At 48.4% G+C, this 23569-nt stretch overlaps 1 protein-coding gene across 6 annotated transcripts in view; it reads left to right on the top strand.

The window, feature by feature from the left end:
* The window catches only part of SNX29 (sorting nexin 29), a 546533-nt gene that overhangs the window by 424517 nt on the left and 98447 nt on the right, over positions 1–23569 (top strand). For all 6 annotated transcript variants that reach the window (XR_004628481.1, XM_034670353.1, XM_034670354.1 and 3 more), the window contains one exon: positions 11713–11853. Coding sequence is in view for 5 of the 6 variants with exons in the window: in XM_034670353.1 (XP_034526244.1) it covers positions 11713–11853 (141 nt within the window). In the remaining variant the exon portion in view is untranslated. The remainder of the gene's footprint in view (positions 1–11712; positions 11854–23569) is intronic.

Below are 23569 nucleotides of genomic sequence, written 5' to 3'. Positions count from 1 at the left end.
ATGCTCCTCCTGTAGCTTTGGCCTGGACGCTTCCTCCTACCGCCCTCTGCCTAAGGCCAGTTCGCCTTCCTCCTTCAAGGCTTTGCTTAGACATCATCACCCCCTCCAGGAAGCCGTCCTTGATGCCTTCCGCACTGAATTATATGTCCCTTCTTGTCTCCTGGCCTCCCGTGCTTCCCTTTGTCATAACTTATTTCACTGGACTGCCCTTTTTGTCTGTTTTTCTGTCTGCCTCACAAACATGTGACCTTCTTGAGAGCAGGCATCTAGCGTTTGCTGGTAACGTTTCACTTTTGTTAAACATTTACATGCCAAGCAGAGTGGTTGATCTTAGACACAATCTGTCACCCTTAGAAGGAGGGTGATAGACTTGTCCTCACTTTACATTAAGAAATTAGGGCCCACAGAGAGGCTTACTAAATTACTTACGGTCACATAGCTAAATGGAGAAGGTGAAGTCAGTATTTGAATTCACCAGGCCGTGCTCATAGTCATGGCTCCAGCCATTGCTGCACCTCTGTCTCTGTGCTTGCAGCCAGCACAGGTCCTGGACGGAGTAGAGGCTCAGTAAGCATGGGGTCCCCCGGGGGCTTGGAACACCCAAGCTGGATGTGCTGGGAGAGCAGTGCTCAGCTCAGCTCGGAAGGGCGGTGTCCAAGGGGTTTGCTGCTTTTATTACTGAGAGTGAGAGGCAGGTTGGGTGCCCACTGGAGTAGAGGCATGCAATCAGAGAGCCGTTCTCACCGTGGCCCTTCCCATCATCAGGGCAAAGAGACTTATTCTGGTTTTAAAACTTAATTCCCCCGACAGCTTTCTGCAAGGCTTTAGTTCGGAGCATACAGAGTAAAAACAACACCACCACCCTTCCTATCTGTCACAGCAATATCACAGCTGTTTGGGGCCAAAAACAAGTTTGGAGCCCCAGATCTTCTAAGAGGGTTTCACTGTAAATTGGCCTGCTTTGATTGAATTCAGGCACATATTGAGATGAAGAGGCAAGCTTCTGGGGCCCAATTCTGGCTTCACATGTGAGTGGGCTCCTCTGCTTGGTCTCCTGCCCCAGGGAGGGCTGCCCGCTCCGCTCCCCAGTCTCCAGTGAACAATCCCCTCCTGGCTCCATAGCCCAGCTCCCAGCCCCCCTTCCCCAGCTTGTTCCCTGTTCCCTCCGAGAGGTTTCCTCTTTCTTCCTAAATGACAGAGACAGTCCTTTTGTTTCTGGACGTGGCCATGCATTTCAGAATGTGTCTATATTTAAAACTGTGTCCAATTGTATTTGGAGAAAAGGAAGGTCAGCTCTGCACTGTCTTCAGTGCCCACCAGAAGTCCCGCTTACTGGAAAAATGCCACTTAATTTTTCTATTACCAGAGTCAGTGTTCAGTAGAGGAAAGAAATTTGGAAAACTCAGAAAACATTAAAGAAACCGTAAAGATAATAAAAATCCATCAACATGAAGAAATAACCACTGCAGGGGTTTTGATTTGAATCCTTCTGGTATTATTTTCAGGGATATAATTGCACACATTCATACATGTGATTGGAATCTTACTTTTCAGTACAACATTTCAGAACAAACAGATTTCCAGCTTCTTCTTCCCCCCCCCCCCCACCCCAGGAACACTTAGCTAGTGTTAGTATCTGGGAAGAAAGCAGCAGAAGACTTTGCTACTTTCTGAGTGAGTCCATAATGCTATTTTATAATTTTGGTGCTACAGAGTAACCAGCTTTCAGCAAAAGACTGTGTCTTGCAGAGCACACGGGGAAGGGGGTACAATGTGCATGACTCAAATATCTAGACTGCAACATGTGACCAGCAGATGAAGTCATCCTTCCTTTTAAAATTCTGTGAATATGATCATTGGAGCCCCCAGCAGCTTGATTGCCGGAAATTAGCTCCCATCAAAATGGCTCTGGCTATTTCTGAGTTCTCCAGGGACTGTCTCATGTGCAGAGACTCGCCCCTTGTGATTTTCTCTGTGGTCCCTGATGTCACTGCCCGTGCTGAAGATGACCGTCTTTAGGCAGCCAGGCTTCTGTGCCCAGCTGCCCACCAAGGATCACTGTAGCTCTGGCTTGGGATGGGGAAGGGGGAACAGTGCTTTTCTCTTCCCTGCTTTTCAAACCCAAATATGACAGCTGGGGCTATTCCTTGTGTTCCTTCAGCACAACCAAGACCAGGCTAGAACTTTTAATAAAACCGTGCCAACAGTGTAGGGATCATGGCCAAGAAATACGACATGAGGGGAACTCTCAGTTACAGTTCCTAGACATAGCTCTACTCAAGGCCAGACCCATCTTCAGGGGTTTCTGAAACCTGTCTCCCTGCCTTGCTTCTGGTGCCCAACTTCCTTCAGAGGGCTAGCTTACCACCCCACCATGGGAGGGTTCCACGTGGCGCCCAAGGCCCTCAACCATGAATCCCAGAGCACGGCCAGCTTCACACACCTCCTGAACTCCCTGGCAGAGGCTGGGTTTAGCAGTGGTTGGAACTGCAGGGAGCTGCAGGGGCCATCTTGCTGAGCGGGGGGTCCTCGGTGGGCTCTGAGGGGATCGGAAGGTCCCTTAACTTAGTAGGTGTGCCATGACATGGAGACCGGGCCCCTGAGTTCTCAGTGAGAGCCAGTCTGCATCTGGCCCTCATCTCAATTTTATCTAGTGCCAGGCTTTATGTTCGAGACAAAGTTGTGAGTTGGCGGGGTCAGGAACTTAGTCAAGGGGGCCAGAGTCCCCACCTTTTTCACTAGCATCCCTAGGTCTTGATGGGAGGAGGCAGGGTCTCGAAGGGAGAGAGGATACTTTGAATCCTGGGTCCAGTTCCCATCACTGCAGAAAGCACTCGGGTGCAATCTGGTGAGAAGGCTGATCTTTGGGTACCGCTGGCCGTGCCGCTTGTGGAACTGTCGAGACTGCTGCCCAGTGTCAGAGACAGCAGAGCCTGGGCCGGGGCGTAGTGAGCAGGGTCTGTGCGCCATGGTCCTCTCCCTGAAGGAGGCCGTCTGCTGCTCAGCCAGTGTCTGTGATTGTGGTGTCGCTGTTCCAGGTAGTGCAGAGTCTGGGCTGGGTCTGGTCCACTTGTAAAGTGCCCCTTCTGTTTCTTTCTTTGACAGGCAAAGGGGGCGGGGGTTGTGCCGGCAATTCTTAGTAAATACTGCCTTTCCTGCTTTATTGGCCTGCCAAGTTTACATAACCCTGTGAACTAAAAAGTCGTTTTTCTCCAGCTAAGTTATTTATTTTATTCTTGGCATCGGGCTACTGTAATATCACTCCATTAGCATGGTCATATGGTAATTCAGGCATTTGGTTCTAGCAATGAGGACACTTATAGTTAATAACACATGAAGCCATTTCATTAAAAGGGAAGTTTTGTTAGGACACATTAACACAGGCTGCCAACCAAAACACAAATCATTTCATTCATTGGATATTAAGGAAGCAAAATGAATTAGGAACCTAAAGCCATTTTTAAAAGAAGCTTTGTTATCCTAATATCCTCTGTCTTTGCATTTAACCATGTGCAGAAGGGGCACTGGAATTCAGAGTTCATAGCATGTTGTTCTTCTCAGGTACAGAGGACGTGGCTCTTGGGTTTAGTATCAACTCAAGAATCTGTTCAACTCCCCCTTCCTTGGGTCACATTAGGCACGTCTCTTGGTTGTTCTGAGTCCTGTTGTAGGGATAAAATTGCAGGGCTTTAGTGAAAATTGTAGGTAAAATCTGTGGCACTGACAGGTGCCACTAAACGTTACATCATTTCCTAAAAGTCCAAGGAAGTTCTCCCCGTTAATGCCAGCTTTCACTCTTGAGTGTCACGCATAAAGCAGTGTTTGGTGCCTTGGCGTGGGAGTTTGGAGCATTAAAAAGTGGGCTGAAGTTTGAAATGGAGAGGCATGCTTTGGGCAGTGCTGAAGAAAGCAGGGCAGCCTGGCGTTTTGTTTCCAGAAGCAGCCGTGTGTAAATAAATGAGCCTTCATCCCCGAGCTCTTGCTGCACTCCATCAGCACTTCCTCTGTGATCCTCACGGCAACCACCAAGTACCTCCTGTGAGGTCTTCCTCCTAAAATAACGCTCTCGTCCGTGGCCCGCGGTGCTGGTGTGACAGTGGCTGTGTCGGTGCCAGGCCAGCCCGCAGCGGGACGGCGTACCGAGCTCCTCCTGCATCAGCAGGTGTGTTGCGGTACTTGAAAACCCACCCAGGAAGGTCACGCGCTGAACTCTGCCGTTTCTGTTGATGGTTTTTTGGAAGCAAAGGAGAGGCTTAACTGCCCAACCCACAGGCTCGCATTATGTTTGCGTTTCCTCGCCTGCCTAGCATTTGACAATTAATTAGGCATGGTAATTACCTGCTGTAATTTTGTGATTGCACATCCTATAATTACCCCTAATTCTGTAATAGGGAAGTTCATGTACACAGAGGCAGATGACGATGAAGGTGATGGTGTCACAGTATGAGCAGCTGCCACTGCTCACTGCCTGCCAGGCCCAGGCCAGGCCCAGCGTCTCACAGCCACCCAGCAAAATCGCTGTTGTCCCCATTATACAGATGGAGAAGCTGAGTCCTGAGGTGGAGTACCTCCCCCAGGGGCACAGCTAGTCAGGGGAAGAGCTGGAATTTGAACGCAGGCCCCATTCCCTGCACAGCCCGGGCCCTGGTACTGTGCCATTCTGCTTCTGCGGGGGAGGCCCCGGCTGTCCCTGAGGTCAGCGTTTGCCTGTGCTTGGCAGAGCCTCAAAGTAGATCTGGAACTTCAGGCCACTGAAAAGCTGTTTTTAAATCTTTATTCTCACTCTCCACTAGTCTCCACTAGTGTGTGTACACATTTAACAGTATATACGTACGTGTGTGTGTATGTGTGTGTGTGTGTATGATTCTCCATCTATAATCGAAGCTTGAAGAGGTGAATTAACTTACCCAGGGTCACTTGGCTTGCCAGAGGTGGAGCTGGAATTCGAACCCACACCTGCCTAAGGCCGGAGTCTCGTCTCGGGAACCCCCCCCATCCCTGACCTCTCATTCTGTGTCAGGTCCTCACAGATGCTCACCCACTACAGTCTGGTTAAGACATCCTGGGAATGTAAATTTGGGTAAAAGCTCAGTCTCCTGAGAATAGTGAAGGTGTGGCCTTGGGTGGGAGGGCTTTTGCTTTGAATTCTAGGTTTAGTATAAATATCAGATGCATAAATCTTAAGTTTATAGTTCAGTGAATCTTTACTTTTGTATATAGCTATGTAACTACTGCCCAGAGACACAGGGCATTTCCCGCACCCAGAAGATGCTTTGTGCCTTTTTTGGGTTCTGTGTAGGAATCCTTGCCGATTTGTAAGGTCATGAAGATACTCTCGTATGTTCTCCCCATGTAGCTTTATCATTTTACCTTTCACATTGAGATCCGTGATCCCAAAAGACATGCGTGCAGAAGCCAAGTGTGTAAATGCCCGTAGCTGCCTTGCCCACAACAGCCCCACTGGAAACAGCCCGAATACCCAGCCCAGCAGAACAGGCAGGCAGACGAGCGTGTGTTCCTACAGTGAGATGTACTCCATGACTGTGAACGACACGTGGGTGCTCTGCACCGTAGCATGGAGATTCCACACGAACACCGTGCGGAGCAAAAGAAACCAGACCCAAAGGCGCATGCTACCCATTAGATGAAGTTCAAAACAAGGTGAAGAAACCGGGGGCGGGGGGGGGGGGGGGGGGGGGGGGGGGGGGGCGGCAGTGTGTAGAGAATGCTCAGCAGAGGAGGTGAGTGGGGGCATGAGGGGGCAGGTAGGAATGCTCCAGCAGATGTTGGTAGTCTTGTCACCGAAGTGTTTCTGGAGGCCCTGTCTGCACAAGAGTTGGTTGTGGATTCAATTCACTGAGGGCCTAAGGTCCCCACCCCCTCCTTACCCTGTGTCATTACAGGCATTGCTAGGGTCATGCTTCCTAGCAGAAAAGAAACCTCCAGCTTCAAACTTTCTCTTAAAACAAAGAAGAAAGGGTTTGCCCTGAGTCCTGATGGCAAATATTACCCTCCTCTTTTATTTTTCTTTTGCTGAGTTGAGGAGATTACACTTGAAGTGGCTTTTTATTGCTTGTTTTAAAAGGGAACTTGCTTTTGTTGGAAGAGGTCAGCTCTTGTTATTCCTCTAAGGAATTATTATCTTTATGGCTCAAGCAGAAGGAATTGAGGCCTAATCAAACTTAATTTGGAGGGGGAAGCCCTTAAAATAAAAATTAAAATCCTAACAATTTTGGACATAAGCACTTTTAATTCTTCAGTGAAATAAAAGCATAGTTGGGTTAAGTGTAATTCAGGGACAACTTAATTTATAGAGGATGTTTCCCAGTTGTGGATGCTAAAGGCAATGCTTTTGAGGATGGACCGTTGAGGTAATTGGGCAGTTTTGATGGCACTAGATTTCTGAAGGAAGAGACATGAGAAGGCATGATTGGAGTGTCTGGTACCAAAGGGACTGTTCCAAGGACATGTGATCTGCCCAGGAAAGGGGCATTTGGGCCACAGAGCTATCAAGCAGGGACCTTCCCTGCCAGCTGCTATTCCCAGCTGCCGGCACGGTGGGGTTGGGGGTCCTGGGGTCCTGGGGAGCCTGAGGAGTATGGCAGCATGCTCTGGTAGAAAGTGCCAGGCCTCAGCGTCAGGCAGACTGGAGTTCTCCTGGGCGATGGCATACCTGCTCTGACCCCATGTCTCCAGTCTGCCTTGCAGATTGAGGTGAGGATGGAAGATGAAGCTTATGGAGTGCCTGGCACAGGACCCAGCACACAGTAGGTGCCTCATGAATGGCAAGCGGTAGCATTGAAGATAATTACATTTTACTGGAGTTCTGAAAAAAATTTTACTCCCTTTGGTCTGGCAGTGGGCCACTCCACCCTTGCTGAATAGAGCTTCATAACATTGATTGCCAACCGAGACGGTTAGGATTTGACCAATGTCTAGACAACAGCAGAAATGGAGTATGGGTGCTTCTAGAAGAGTAACCAGAGGCCTGTTGCTGTGGCCCGGGCAGAGGAGTGGGTTGGCAGGCCGTGTTGTTCAGTCCTTGGACATGGGGGTGAAAGAACAGGACTGGTCAAAGGTGATGCCCAGGTTTCTGGCTCAAACAACTCTGCTCCATTCACCGAGAGAATAAGGTCCCAGAAAGAGGGAGGAGCGGATTTGCAGTGCGGGTCATGGGTTCAGGTGTAGACATGATGAGCTTTGTCGAGTCTGGATCTGGAGTTCAAATCGGAGGTCCAAATTAGAGATACAGGTTTGACCTAAAAATGAAGTGTGTGGACCAGAATTGGAGGTTCGTCTGGGGAGAGCAGGGCAGTGAGGGAGAAACTCTATCTCTGGCATGGGCAGAAGAGGAGGTGCCCACGTGGAAGACCCAAGAATGGGCTATCGGAGAAACAGGGACTCATCACTTTCATGGAAGGAAGCCATTGGCTCCTGAATGTATTATGAAGAACACGGAGTCATAATCTATCACTCACCATAGAGATACCTGTTTCTACCATTACATTAGAGGTTTTTAAGATGTGCGTTGACATTCGCTACTTGCAGATTATACTAGCCATTTTCATTGGAGATTTTACCCTCTAGGCTCTTCTTAGGCAGTTTTGAAAAGTGCGTTAGTCTACTGTTTTCCCTTCCAGTGTAGTTGCTGTGTGTTTCTGAAAGGTGTTAGGGCCTGTAAAAAGCTGAAGAAATAGCCCTTACAATGTGTATCCTAAGCATGTTCTCTCGAGAGTCCCATCTCAATGAAACTAAGCAAGTTTTATGCTCCACTTGAGCCTATCCCATCTGGACATGACCTTCCATCCAGCTGGGTTGATGTCAACTCTGGCCCCTCCCTCCTTCCCCAGATTGATTTCCACGTCCTCTGTGTGGTGGTCTGCGTGGTCCCAGGCAAAGCTGCACTGCTCTTGTGTCCGAGTGTTCCCAGCACCACCTTGGGACGAGGTGCTGTCAGTCAGTTCCATGTCATAGGTGAGAAAACCCATAGTCAGAGAGAGGGCATTGTCTGATACCTAAGTCTGTGCTTTACCTCAGCGGTTCCCTAAGTGGCCCACTGTCTGAGTCCATTCAGTCTGCTGTCACAAAGGCACTGTAGTGTGAGGGACTTAAACAACGTTTTACTGCTCACAGTCTGGAGGCTGGGGAGTCTAAGATCAAGGCATCAGCAGGTTTGGGGTCTGGTGAGAACCCACTCTCTGATTTATACACAGCATCTTGTCACTGTGTCCTCACGTGGCAGAAGAGGTGAGGGAGCTCTGTCTGGTCTCTCTTATAAGGGCACTAATCTCATTCATGAGGGCTCCACCCCCATGACCTCATGACCTCCAGAAGGCCCACCTCCTCACACAATCACTTCAGGGATTAGGATTTCAACATGCCAGTTCCAGGGGGACATAAGCATTCAGACCATCACGTCTGCTCATCAGAATCACTAGGGAAGCTTTGGAACAGGACAGATGCCTGGATCCCAGATGGTTAGTGCATCCCAGCCAGCGGCTGGTAGTATTTGGAAAGCACTGCCCCTTTCCACACCAGTTCTTGGATATGTCTGTGGGAAAGTAATAATAATGAGTACTGAGTATCTAGATTGAGGGTTGGCAAAGTGTTTTTTGTAAAGGGCCAGAAAATAAATATTTTCAGCTTTGTGGGCCATATGGTCTTTGTTGGAACCACTCAGTTCTGCCATTATATTTCAAGAGCGGCTGTAAACAATAGGTAAACAAATGGATGTGGTTGGATTTGGCTCATGGGCCGGAGTTTACGTCTCCTGATCTAGATAATTCACCTTGTGCCTGATGATCAGACAAGCAGTTGAACTTGCCACTCTCCAGGGGATTCTTGAATTTGTGTAACAGTATACCACAGGCAGAGAGAGTCCATTTGAGATGTGGCAGGTGGGAACTGCATGCAGCCATCAGGACAAAGACCTCTAAAACATGAAGCAGGAATAAATTCAAGATGAATAACTCTCTTTTGTTAAAAAAATTTTTTTTTTTAGTAGGTAGTCTAGTAATTGGGTGGCTCCATAGTGACATCAGTCCCTTCTTTTTCCATAATCAAGATGATCTTGTGATTACAAAATGTCTGTTGGAGCTCCAGTCATCACATTTGTGAGAAAGAAAGAAGAGAGGGAGAAGGGTAAAAAGGCACTGTCAGCTACGTCAGGTCTCTCCCGAGGGCTTCCTGAGGAGCCGCAGTGATTTTTGCTTACATCTCTTCAGCTACTCTTACCCATGCGGCAGGCAGGAACATGACCTTAAGTGTTTATTTGTTTTGGGTTTTTGTTTCTTGTTTTTGGGGTTTTTTTCGTCCTGAACACATTAATGTCCCCAGAAATACTGGGGGGAAAGTGGAGACCAGCTGGGCAAAGAGCACTTGCTTGATCCAGGAAGACCCAAAGAATGTCCCAAATGTGCTCCGTCGAAGTCCCCTGAGCTCCGCTGGGTTTATTTGCTAACTGATCCATCGTGTCTCAGTTTATATAGAGATCATGAAAGCCTCAAGTCCCTTTTCTCCACAACTAGCCAGGCCTTTCCAGATGCTTCTGGAGTCTTACAAATCAAATACTTCCATAATCGGGATAACAGTCCCATCTGTCATCATACCACTGCTCAGACACCCCATACCAAGAGGCCTTTTGAGCTAAACCTTTTCTTCTCAGCAGCTTTTTTTTTTCCCCTTGGAAATCTGTGTTCCTCTTCTTTGTATCTGCTGGAAGTCTGCTTCCTGGGGTCATCCAGAACATGTCACCTTGGTCCTTCCTCTGAGATCTCTGCACCCCGAGGCTCAGATTGTTACCCTTCACTGCCTTCCTTATAATTTGGCTGCCGATCCTTTGATGGGACCTGTTCTTCTCAGACTTACAGTGTGTGGAGCGCTTGGGTTCTTGTTCCGAGCTCTGAGCGGTGCATGTGGGGTGGAGTCTGAGACACTGCCTTCCTGACATCTTCCCGTGGGCTGCCGGTGCTGCTGGTCCACGGACGGCCCTTTGAGTACTATGTGATCTGGGTCTTTCTGAACATATTTCCATTCATCCTTTAGTTGGTGGCAACCAAAACCTAACTAGGTTGGTATGGTTGATGTATAATAGGGCAAGACTTTCAGCTCATTTATCCCAGAAGTTATCCTATACCTTTTAACGAGGTCTGAAGATTACATAGGCTTTTCTGGTGCTCTCCCACTTTATTTCCTTAGCTCAGGTTTACCAGAGTCTCTAAGTCTTGGTCTCACAGGCCACCCCTGTGCCGTATTTCCCCATCTTTTAGTTACGGTGTGGGTTTTTTGGATTTTGTTGTAAATCCTGACACTGATCTTTTTTAATTTCATCACGTTGAATTGGATTCATCCCTCAGGCCGGTTGAGATCACTTGATATCTGTCATCCAGTATGATATCTGTCAGCCAGTATATGTATTGTCTCTCTTAGCTTGGAAGCATCTACCTAACTTGACAGGCCTCTGTTTCTCTCCCTCATTCCCTGGGAAACTTTCCGTCCATTAATTGGAGTTCTTTGGTTTAAATCATCTGTCCTTCATCTTGTTCACAAGAGTGTTACAAGAGACCGTGATGGTTGTCTTGCCGAAGTTCAGATACGTGATGTCTGCATTTGGGAATCCTGGGTGGTTTTCATGTAGAGGCAGAATTATCTCTCCATCACAGATGCCCGTTTTTATTGTGTGAGAGGCTTTTAAGATGTGTATTGGCATTTACTGATTACAGATGACAATAGCTGTCTATCATCGGGAACTTCACTCTCTGGGATGTTCTCCTATAAGTTTTTAACATGCATTGATCTCTCTTCCACCTCTCTTTTCCCTTGAGGTATAATTGCTGTGTGTCCCTGGAAGGTGTTAGGGCTGTGAAAAGCTGAAGAAACAGCCCTTATATTGTGTACCCCCAGAATGATCTCTTAAGAATCCCATCTTGATTCAAAATAAGGAAGTTTTATGCTCCAGTGGTGCTTATCCCATCTGGATGTGACCTTCCATCCAGTTGGGTTGATGTCAACCCTGGCCCCCCTCCCTCCCCAGATTGATTTCCTCCTCCTCTGTGTGGTGGTCTGCGTGATCCCAGGCATAGCTACGCTGCAGGTGTGTCCAGATGTTCCTTGCAAGGAGGTGCTGTTGATCAGCTCCATCATACAGATGAGGAAATGCGTAGCCTGAGAGGAGGCAGACTGTGCCCAGCAGTCTGTCACTGCTGTAATATGCATTTGAGAAAGGTATGAAGACTGTCTCTCAGATCAGTTGGACTGCTTATCTCTGCGGAGACTGGGAAGTGATACACAGTGTGATGTTCCCATAACCTGCCTGTTTTATTTTTCATGAACCTCTTTGTTGACCCAGTACCACTGAGGCCCTTCTCTGCTAGGCACTGGGCATCTGGTGGCTCCGGAGGTGGATGTGGTCCCTTGCTTTTTCGTGGGTGGAGCTTGACCAAAATTCCACCCCTTTGGAATGAGAACTTTTTTTTAAAAAAGACGTATTTATTTATTTTAGAGAGGTGGGGGCAGAGGGAGAAGGAGAGAGAATCCCAACCAAACTCTGTGGTGAGTGCAGAGCCCGATGTGGGCCTTGATCTCACCCCCCAAGATCAGGACTAGAGCTGAAATCAAGAGTTGGATACCCAACCAAGGGACCCACCCACGCGCTCCTGTAATGAGAGCTTTAAGAGAGATTTACATTTTCTTTCTCTTCCCCTTTCTTGCCAGGTCTACATCCGGATAAAAGATGATGAGTGGAATGTCTATCGGCGGTATACAGAGTTCAGGAGTTTGCACCACAAGTTACAGAACAAGTACCCCCAAGTGAGGGGCTACAACTTCCCACCCAAAAAGGCCATTGGAAACAAGGTACTGTCACCACGGGGAACCAGGCAGCTCACTCACTAGTGCCTTATTTAGTCACACATGCGTCTATAGACCTGTGACTCAGAGGTTGGCTAATACAAGAAAAAATAGGGACAAAGATAACGGTCATAATTCCATCATTTAAAGACAAGCGCGTTATGGTTTGTGTATATCGTCTTATTTCTCTAGGGCAGGGGTTGGCAAGTGTGTCCTGTCAAAGGGCCAGAGAGGAATTATTTTTGGCTTTGTGGACCATACCACCTTAGCTGAAAATACTCAACTGTGTTGTTGTAGTGTGAAAGCAGCCACAGACGGTGTGGGCACAGATGGGCGTGGATGTGTGCCAATAAAACTTTATTCATAAGAAGGGTGGCAGCTTGATTTGGCTGATGCGTCATAGTTTGCTGACCCCTGTTCTGGGCCAAAAAGATATTTTCTGGTTTTTATCCATAGTTGTCATGGTACTTACTTGGACTCATGGATGTGGGGTTATTTCCCATTAAAGCTTTCTCAGAGGAGCTTCTTTTTGGTGTAGGGTTACTTCCCTTAGGAAGGTTAAGAATTGATAATGGCATAATTTGTTTCCAGGTATTCATTCAGGCACCCTGGAGAAAGGAGGTGCTAGCCCCCACCACGAGGTTGCTGGTTGATGAGTGCTCGTTCCTCCAGCGGGTGTCTACTGAGCACAGTTATGTGTTGCGGTACAAGGGGCTGGAGCCCAGGGCCTGGGAGGACAGGCCTGGGCTAGGTGTGAGGCCTCCCATTGTCTGCCTCAGCCCGTTGGCATCATTTTGTCATCCCTCATGTTAGCTTAGAGCAGCAGTTCTCCCTCTTGGCTGCACTTGGAATCACGTGGGGGAGCTTTAAAAGCTTCTGAAATCTATAGTCCCCCATTCCTGTTAGGATTTAAGGTCTGGAGTGAGGCAGGGGCCCTGAGGAGTTGCAGATGTCTCCAGGTGGTTTCAGCATGCAGCCCAGCTGGAGAACCTCTGGCTTTGAGTCCAGTAGGAGACGGTGACAGGTGCACAATTGCAGTATATTAACTAGCTTGGCAGGGACAGTTCAGCCAGAGGAGGTAAGGTCATGACCCTCCTGAGGACAGGTGAGAAGTTGAGCCTTGTTATAAGGAGGATCTCTCTACTACTGTGGTTCTCAGAGTGTGGCCCCTGACCAGCAGTGGCATCATCATTAGAAATACTGATTTCCAGGCCCCACTCCAGACCTGCTGAAATCCACGCTCTGGGGCTGGCAGCCCAGAAATCTGGGTTTCGATCTGTGTGGTGCTGAAGCACGAGCAAGCATGAGGGCCATGTTGCTCTCACGTTGACAGAGCCGTGTGGCAGATGCCATATGTGATGCATTTCCTAGTTTCTGTCTTGAAAGAGGCAACTTGCTAGGGTCTCCTTGGATCTTTCTTACAGAAAACCAGAGCAAGAGTGTCCGTAACCACTCCCAGCACTTGAGAGTTCCACAGGGAAAACTCTTACTGACTGTTCTGTTTACATGTTCATGGATTTCTGTTCTTAAACCAGATTAGAAACCAGATCACGTCAGGGTCTGTTAGATCTTAATTTAAACAGTTATAAAGCAGGTTTATCTGAGGCCTAGAATAAATGTGTCATTCCATTTGTTTCTGAAGATAAGTGGAGTTCAGCCCATAAAAACAGAAGACTAAGAAATTCTACACTTGTTCATAGCAAGGACAATAATTCTTATAAAAAGAGGGGGAAAATTATATACTGATTTAATCTAATGACTTGCAAGCTCATGCAAATCTTGGGACCCATCCAGAACGTCTTAAAGTGTCATAAAACAAAAACTCTGCCTAACCAACGTATTATCATTATGAGATACTCTCATTTGTAGAAAGCATTATACTGAAGCAGCCTTTCCATGACACCTTCTCTGGGGAGCTCGGCCTGTCTGTATCTCACTACGGGATATTAGGACGAGGCTGAACTGGGGATATTCTGATGGTAAGACGTCTTGTGCTGTGTTTTTGCCTCTAGTGGCTGCCATACCAAAGTGGCACCCATTGAGTGGTCTAAAAACACAAATTTATTATCCATTCTGGAGGTTAGAAGTCGAGAATCCATCTCGCTGGGCTAAAATCGTGTTGGGAAGGCGTTCGTTCTATTTGGAGACTCCAGAGGGGAATCCTTTCCTTTTCTAGCTTCTAGAGGCTGCCCGCATTCCTTAGCTTGTGGCCTCCTGTGTCTTCAAAGCCAGCAACCACATGACTCAGACCTTGCCTTCTGTCACAGAGTCCCCTCTCCTTTTGTGACTCCTCTCCCTCTTCTAAGGACCCTGGCGATGACGGTGGGCCCACCCAGATAAGCCACAGTCATCTTCTAGCTCAGGACCCTTAACACATCTGCAGAGTCGCTCTGGCCATGTAAGGTGAGGTACTGTCAGGTTCTAGCATTAGGCTTCTTTGGGGGCCACACATTGCCACATGCTTTCTCTGCAGACCAAAGCGACGCCCCCACACCTCGGGTCTCGAGGCAAGCCTTAGTGTTACTGCAAACTTACTTAAGATGAGACAAATACTACATACAACCACCCAGGAGCAGGGACAGCACTGCCTTTCCCCTCTGAGATGGGCCGTCCCCAGCCCCGCTTCACCTTCTCCCATCCTTGTCAGTCCTCGGACTGACTCTCAGCAGCACTGGGCTTTTGCCCTGTGAAATCTGTGTCAGTAGGGCACTGTCTGCCCTGCACCCCAGCCCCATACCCAGTGCAGAGCTTGGGAATTAAAGGTACTGACTTGGTGGCCATGGCCCAGTGAGGGCCGGCTGGTACAGATGCACCTGCCTGTTTGTTCTTTACTAGATGGTTGGTCCTGGTCAGGGGTGGACCTGAGTGTTTCCTCTGTTGCTCAGGATCTTGACAGCTCATGAACAGTCATGGGGTCTCCGCCTCTTGTCTAGCCTGTGTGGCCCTTTGCCTTCAAATTCGCTGGTTGGCCATGACTACACTTTGATTCTCTCCCTCTGCATTTGGCTGACTGAGACATAGCCACTTCCCTTACGTACACTTGGACTGCTGCCCAAGACAGATCTGAGGGTTTATCTGATTTTCAGGGCAGATTGAGTCAGCATGCATGGCTGCACCATCCAGCAAAGGCTACTGATGAAGTCTGTTAAGAGACAAAGCCCACACTGGCCCCAGCTGAGCCTACGGGCTCAAGATAGCTGCCTTGCTACCCTGAGGGCAAGTTTTCTAGTGAGTTTTCATTCTAATGGTCCAGAAAAGTCAACCATGTCAGCATCTTTTCCTTGTTTGGGTCATTTCCAGAACGTCTCACTTGCCACTTGCACCATTAAAGTACGCAGATAGACTTCTTTGTGTGCATTGAGTTACACGTACCTTGCTACTGTAAGCCTTGGACCCATGAAGTGATTTAATCCATGATCCACAGACCTGGACAGTATTCAAGAAAATATTAAACAGTTTAGTTTTTTCAAATTTGCCATATGAGTATCTTTCTAGCCTGAATTTCTAGGTACTTCTGTAACACTGCCACCGTTGTTGATTATCTGCCAGTTGTAGAATTAAAATGTCATCTTAACGCAAGTTTTAACTTTAAAAAAAAAGATTTATTTACTTATTTTAGAGCGAGAGAGACAAGAGAGTGAGTGAGCAAGTGTGCAAGTGTTGGGGAGGGGCAGAGGGAGAGAATCTCAAGCAGACACCCCACTGAGCATGGAGCCCGATGTGGGGCTCAGTCACACGACCCATGAGATCATGACCTGAGCCGAAACCAAGAGTCAGATGCTTAACGACTGAGCCACCTAGGTGCCACCAAGTTTGAACCTTTTTTAATTGATGAAATAGCACATAGCATAGTTTGTGGATGCAGGATTTGTTTTTAGCAAAGAATTTCTTTTGCCTTAGTATGCCATACATGTGTTTGATCGTAAATACCCAGAGCACCCACTAGGGCTACCCTGCCTACAGGTAACCACATCAAGCCTAAATCTTATTGAGGTAGTTTCTTGAGTATCAGTCCACCACTTGATGAAGGTTATTCCTTTGTAGTTGAGTGAAGCAAGCCACAATAGTTGTAAATTAAAATTACTCATTAAATTTGAAATATCACAGGTGTGGGGTTGTATCAAGGTAATCTGGGTTAGGCTGGAGTAACTCCATGATCTTGGCAGCCTGAGCCAACCAAGGTATATTTTTAGCTCATATTTCATGTTTTCACATCCATCGTGTGTTGCCTAGGAGCTCTGCTCATCATAACATCAGGAAGCCAAGGACAGGGGCAAATCAGACACTGGCTCTTAAAGCTTCTGCCCATGGGTGATACATGTTAATTCCACTTATATTTCATTGGCCACAGCCAGTGACTCAGCCATGCATAATGCCGAGGGGCCAAAGGAGTCCACTGCTACCACATGCCCAAGAGAGCTAGAGCTTTTACGATCAGCTCTCATGACCCCCACAGGGGTGGCTCTTGTCTTGAGCCCCGTTTCTGAGTAGGGTGGGGATAATGGGAAAGCACGGCTCCACCAGTTCAAGACTGGCATGCCAGGTCCTGCAGGTGTCCTTCCCTAGAGTCCCAGTTCAGGTGCTCCCCTCCATCCCACCCCAAGCCTGGTCCTTTGTGGTGTGGGCATTTGTACCCTTTCCACTCTGGCCTGCCTATCCCTCCACTTCCCCTGCTGCAGCCACAGTGAGGTTTGTATGACATAGATCAGATGGTGGTGTTGATTACAACCCTCCAGTGGCAGTCATGATATTTAAATTCAGGACTCCTCATGACCTTCAAGATGTCCCTCGAGCTGTCCCCCACTTCCTTCCCTACTTTATCTCTGGCCGCACCCTCCCCCTTTACACCCAGTCACATTTATCTCCTAAGACTTCCATGCTGTTCTCACCTTATGGCCTTTGCACCTGTTGTCCCCTCTACCTGGACTGGCTCCCCACCATCTCTGCATGGATGGCCCCTGTGGTTCATTAGACCTCAGCTCAACTCCACTCCTTGGGGCAGCCTTTCAGACCACCCTCATTAGTGCTGCGTCTTCAGTCACCCTCTGACCCATGACCCATTAGTCTGCTTCAATTGTGTCCTGGCACGTACCATCCATCCATGTGATTTGCTTGTGACCTTGAGTAGTTTTGTCTGCTCTGGAATGGAAGCTCATGACAGCAGGGCCTTGGTCTGTTCACTGCTCTCTCTCCAGCTCCTAGAATAGCACCTGGTGCCCCAGAGAGGCTCGTGGCCTGAATTAAGGCATAAGTGAACAGGCATTAAATGGGAAAATTTCCCTGCTATTTTCTTCTTCACGTCAGTGGGTCTCTGTGCAAATTCAAAAAGTCTGAATTCCCAAAGTGGGCGGAATAATTTTGAGGGTGACTTGTGAGGTTGCTCTCACTTCACTTGGAGTGAATGTGGTTTTTTGCAGAATGGGCCAGAAGCCGGCAAGCCTTTACAGACCAGAAAGGTGGTTCTCTTAACAATCTGGGGGAGTTGCCTGGCAAGCTCTCCATCCAAATGGACTTCGCCAGCATGAGGGGTTGGGAAAAAGACTCATTTTTGATGACGCTACTCCAAGTCTGCATGATTGCTCAGGGAGAAATAGATTTGAGGGGCTGTCATTTCTTCTTAGGATAATGGAGTCAGTCTCTGAAAGTTCATTTGGCATTAAGGCAAGACAAATCGCTTTCCCTGGAGCCACAGATAATTCAACTTGTTGGAGAAATTATGCATTAAAATCCTCATTAAAAACACATACACCAGTGTGTGCTGGAGGAACCGACCGGTGCTCACCGAGCCGCGGAAAGCATCTTTGCATCCTGAGAGGTACAGACTTAAATGCAGCCCTGGGGGTGGCAGGCCCCCAGCAGAAGGTACCTGGAGTGGTGGGAACCAGTGGGGATTTAGAAGAACGTCGAAGCCGCTGAATTTTTTCCACTTAGAAACACTTCTGGAATGTAGGGGTGTCATGTTAGGTGTCAGGGGGACTAAGATGGTCTACAGTAAGGTCTCTGTCTTCATGAAGTTCATGGCCTTGTGGGGGCAAAGACAGGTAAATCGGTGCTCATGGAAGAGTCCTGTGATTAAGGGGAACGAGCGTCCCTGATGTGCTCTGGAGGGGGGTGAGCAGGGCTGCCTTCTGCAGGGTGGTGAGGAACTCAGCAGGCCCGCAGGATCCCGGTGATAAATCTTCCAGGTGGGAAAGCAGGGTCAGTTCAGGGGCTAGCCTTTCCTTCTCCATAGCCTGTGTTAGCTTCGTATTGCTGCTATAAGAAGTCACTGCAAACCTAGCGGCTCTAAGCAATACATATTTATTATATTATAGTTGAGGAGGCCAGAAGTCGACACAGGTGTCACGGGGTTGAAGTCAAGGTGTCAGCAAGGGCTGTGTTTCTTTCTCGAGGCTTTTGGGGAGGCTCCCTTTCCTTGCCTTTTACAGCTTCTAGAGGCTTCCCACATCCCTTGGCTCTTCCTCTCTTCAGTGCTGCAACTCTGGGACCATCCTTGCATGGTGGAAAGATTCTCCCCTTTTGAAGGAGTGGGATTAGTCTAGCCACACCACCCTGAGTGTGCCGGGTCTCATAGGAAGGAGTGGAATTAGATTGGGCATGCCTGAGTAATCCAGGGTAATCTCCCCATCTGAGGACCCTTAACTGAATCACCTCTGCGGAGTCCCCTTTGCCCTGAGCACATTCACAGGGATGAGGGTGTGAAAATATTGGGGGGGGGCATGTTTCTGCCCACCTCACCCCTCTCTTTCCTTGCCTGTGGTATAGGAACGATTAGTGTTATTTTGCAAATGGAGAGAGGGAGGCACAGGAGGGTGGAGTGACTTGACCAAGACGACCTCGCTCGGCAGTATCAAGGTGACCCGTGGGCCCAGGCAGACAGTCTCCAGGGATCTGCCGTGGAGTAGCACAGAGGGCGGATGAGTGTAGATGACTTAACCCTTGCCCCATGGTGGACACTGACTCCCTTGAGTCACTTCCTCAGCCTCGTTGGTGTAGAAATCTGCCTCTCCCTCTGCTGATCTGCCTCCCTCACCCTCAGTCTGCTCTGACTGACTTAGGGCCCTTTGTACAGCTAGGAACTGCTGCCCTCACGGTCGACCCGGAGGCTTATGTAACCTCCCCTCGTAAACCTAAACGTATGGAGGGCTAGTCCCTTGTTCATTTGCCCATTTATTCATTTGTTCATTCAACAGCGCTTTCCAACTCTGAGAATCAAACCCAGAAAGAAAAAGGTTCCTACTCCTTCACTAGCTGTATGGCCTTGGGCACGTTACTTGATCTCTCTCTGCCTCAGTTTCTCCCTTACATACCACTTCCCTCTAGTGTCGTCGTAAGGACTTGCAGTGGTGACATCTGCCACGTACCTGTGACAGTGTCCACACAGGGTCAAGCTGTGGACATGTAGTGAAAGGGGTGCACGGGCTGGCAGGGACGCAGAGCTGGCCGACAGAAGCAGGGCGTCGGGGGCACCGAGGAGGCAGTGGACGAGCCTGACACAGGTGGCCCGTCCAGAACCCGCACACCCTGCACCTCTGTACAGTCATACCAGCCATCACGTGCCCGGTGTGTGCACAGTGGGGGCTTTGTATTCAGTCTTGTACCTTGGGATTCTGGTTACGCCCCATATCCAACACCTTCGAGGTGAGGAAACCGGGTGCAGAGGCCGTAAGCGTCCTGCCCAGGGTCCTGCAGCTCCCGTCAGGAACGGAGTCAGACACCTGCTAATGCCCCTGTGCCACCTGCGCCGGGGTCCGGAAGCCATGTGGAGCCACGCCAAGGTCGGGGAGGCAGTAATGCACAAAGGACCACGTGACAGCAGCTCTCTGGGGAGATGCGAGATCTCAGGGGATTCTGCCAGAAATTCCATCATGTGGAAGAAGATCCAGAGGACAATGCAAATTTGGGAGAAAAAAGAAGCTCCAGTTGAATGAAGCCATAAACTCACGCTTGTTTCTCCTCTGACACTCTGCCAACTACTGTGTAAATAGTCCTGGTACTTAATGTATTAAGCGAGAAGAAGAGTGAAATTGGGCTCATTATACATCACACATTTGTGTTTCTCTTTAATACAGTAAAAGCCTCTTAAGATATTTTCCAGGAGAGCAGTTGCTAAAACCATCTTGCCAGAGAAACGGTCTCAGGAGAGAAACTTCGAGGAGCCTCGGACTTGGACTGCATATATGCGTACATATGCAAATATGTGTATGTATTTAATAAGGGCGGCTTCCTTGGGACTACTTCTTTGTACTATCAAATTAAAATCCAATGAAAAAATCAAGGTCAGTTCATGAACAAATGATCCAGAGCCGTCATTGAGAAGTGTTATCTGCTCTTTGTTCACAACCTGCATGTTCTCTGCAGGTAGCACGTGGAGAGATTGGATCCAAGTGAATCATTTTGGTGATCTCAGGCCACAGACCTTGCAGGTGCCACCGCCTCTGGGTAGCCTTCCCCAGACTCCGAGTGTTAGCTGTCCCTCCTCAGGCTGCCTGATGCAGCCTTCTCTTCCCCACCAACCCCGTGGAATTAGAGCAGCACCTGGCCTATGGAGTCTTTGTCTTTTCAGCTTCTCACCCGGCGCCTGGCACATGGTGGTGCTGAGTGAAACGTGTTTGATGAACACAAGGACTCAAGCCGCCTAAAAGCTGGTGTGCGACTCCAGAGTCATGCAGTTCCCAGTTCCCTTTCTTAACCATTCCCTCCCTCCCTCTCACGTGCAGGTCTTTGGTAATTGTTCAGGGGAAGATTGACACAGCACAGCGAATATTTGCATGAGGCTCGGAAGAGACTTCCCATTCACCATGTCTGGTGACAAAGAAGAGTTATTTGACCCATCAGGGATCTGGCCTGCCAGGTTCACCAGCCAGTTGTGGTGCCCTCCCTGTCCTTTGCCCATCTCAGTCCGAGCTCAAGGCCTCCGATGCAGCAGTTGGGAACCCATTGATTTGGAAAGTGATACGATTTACAAGACCCTTGACTCTCCGCTGGACATTAAGTGTTGTCCAAAATATTTCTGGGGCTGTTAAATTACTTGTATGTCATTATTTAATCCCTCTTTCTAGCTCTGAAGGTCTTCTGATTATACTTAACCCATGTTATATGTGTTTCTTTCCTCATATTTTTGGGCAACTGATTAAAATCACAACCTAGAAGAGTACTTGTCAGCTCTTACTCTCTTCTTGAGTAATTGAGAATAATTGCTACCTCTCCCTTCACTACTGCCATTAATATGTGAGCACTCAGTATTGCAATCTTGGTTCATCTTCAGCAAGCTAGAGAAAAACATTTTAGTTTTTCAAGTTGCCACCACTGATCTGGGGGTTCCAGAAACCCTTATGTATGGAGGAAGCTGTCCCTTACCCCTTGACGTCCTCACAGGCCATTGGCATTTTTAGAAGGCCCACAGTACAGAGGTTAAGAGTTTGGGTTTTGGCATTGCACTGGCCCTACTTCGGACCCTGTCTCTGGTACACCAGCCGCGTGACCTCTGCCTGTCACCTGGCCTCATGATGCTCCATTGTCACGACTGTCATGTGGGCTGCAGGCACTTGCATCTTGGGATCTGATGATGATCCATCTGGCACATCCTGAACCTTCAACTGCTAGCTTAAAGAAATATAAAAAATAGGTCTGCAGAGAAGTCTTGCCAATTGGCTTCCATTCTTTTGTAATTTGTGGTAACTTGGGCACGGGCATGGTTGGCTCTTCTTTCTTCCCCTCTCCTCCCCTCTTCATTCTCCTCGATACAGCATGGTGTGCGTGTTTGTTTCCTTCCCTTCTTTTATTATTTTAAAAATTGGGTTATAAATGCCTCTAATCTTACATGTGTAGCACGATGTATTTGCACAAAAGGGAGCACACCTGTGGCCTCCTTCCGTAACTCTCCCCAGTAGTGTGGCCACTGTCCTCCTACCTGATCCATGGATTTGTTTTGCCCATTATAGGACTTTACAAAAATGAGATCATAGAGCGTGGACTCCTTTGTGCCTGACTTCTTTTTCTCAGTGTTACATCTATGAGATTCAACCACGTTGCTCCAAGTAGCAAATTGTTCTGACCTTTTTCGTCGTGGTGTAGTATTCCATTGTATGGCTATATCACAGTTTATCTTTTCTGTTGATGGATGTTGGGTGGCTTCCAGTTTGGCTCAATTACACATCGTGCTGTAGTTAACATCTTGGTATGTCTTCTCGTGGCCGTCATCGCTGGTTTCTGTGGGTCTGTACGTGGGAATGGAATTGCTGGATCACACGGCGCGCATGTTCTACGTGAGCAGAGTGCTAAGAGTTTCTCAAAGTGGTCGGTCACGCACTGATGATTTCTTAAAGGGAGGGGAAAAATACAAAGAGCAAGATAACAGGTGCCCATTTCCCCCCCACCTAGAATTAACACCCGTTCACATTTTGTCTTGTTGGTGTCTAAGCTCTTAAAAATGTATTTTAAAATGTTTCAAATGTGTCCGAGAATACGTGGAAAAATACAATGAACACACATCATCCTCATTTAATATAATGTTTAGAAATTAAACATGACAGGTATAACTGAATCCTCTTCCCTTCCTTCCTCTCCCTTCCTCCTCCGCCCCCTTCCCCCCACCCCGCTGAAGAGGGAACCATTCTGTGGAGTTGTATACCCTTCCTGTCCGAAAAATACATACCTTGTATTTTTCACCCTTGTTATCTTTCAGCGATTGATACACTTGGGTGCATAGCATTCTAGCACGTCAGCTTTCACTGCCACACTGACATTCTCTTGGATGAAAATGCAGCGTTGTATTTATGTATCCTCCCTTCTATGGGCAGTTCGACCGTTCGCAGTTCTTCCCTGGGCGAACGGTGTGCGGTGAGCACTCTACCTGTCTCCTGGCCTTGCACGTCTGTCCTCCGCTTGTCCAGCTTGTGCTCCGATGACGGCGGCTGCTGCCTCACGGGCCTGCTTGCCTTCTTTCCCGGCTGCTGCCAAATTGCTCTTTAAGGCGGTCGCACCAGTTGTTCCCTCCCGACCACATGGACGAGGGATTCCCATTGTTGTTCATTCTCAGCAACACTTGGCATAATTAGACTTACAACTTCCTTATGTTTTGCTAACACGATGTGTACAGAGTGTCAACTCAGGATGGTTTTCGTTCCTGTTGGCCTGATTACAGACAAGGTTGATGATTGCTTCGTGTTTTTTTGGCCCTTCAGCTTTCTCATTCCCTTTGTTGTCTGTTTGTATTGTGTGGGCTTTATTCCTCCAGAGTTTTTGTCTTACTGGTTTTTGGATCTTGTTACATTTTCCTGATGCTAACCTTTGTGCATTCCTTTAAAAAGATGTAACTCTTGCCGCCGCCTCCAAGAAGCCCCTCCTGCTGCCCTGCCTCTCCTTCCATGCGCTTCCTGTTTCCTTCACAGCCCCCCTAAGGCATCAGTGCATACACTAAATGCTGGCTTTCCTTGCTGGACTGATTTTCCAGAGGAACAAAACCCCTCATCATACGATACACGGCAAGACGCTGGCATGGTGTCATGGATCCATGGAGGCCCCATCCGTGGTTATCTGCCTGAGAGAACACTAGGCCCCAGCTTGTGTTCCTCAATGTGGCCCCAGAGTCCCCCCACTCCAGGGCTCCTCTCTCTGAGCTGGGGTCCCGAGAGCTTTGAGCCCTGCTTCGGAGAGCTGCTCTTCCCTGCCAGTTACCAACAACATTAAGCTTAGCTGCCCCCTTGGAACTTTGTCACTG

This window comes from Ailuropoda melanoleuca, chromosome 10 (assembly GCF_002007445.2).
Source record: "Ailuropoda melanoleuca isolate Jingjing chromosome 10, ASM200744v2, whole genome shotgun sequence".
NCBI classification, from domain to species: domain Eukaryota; kingdom Metazoa; phylum Chordata; class Mammalia; order Carnivora; family Ursidae; genus Ailuropoda; species Ailuropoda melanoleuca.
The sequence above is the reverse complement of the archived record's forward strand: the minus strand, read 5'-3'. Positions and strand labels throughout refer to the sequence as shown.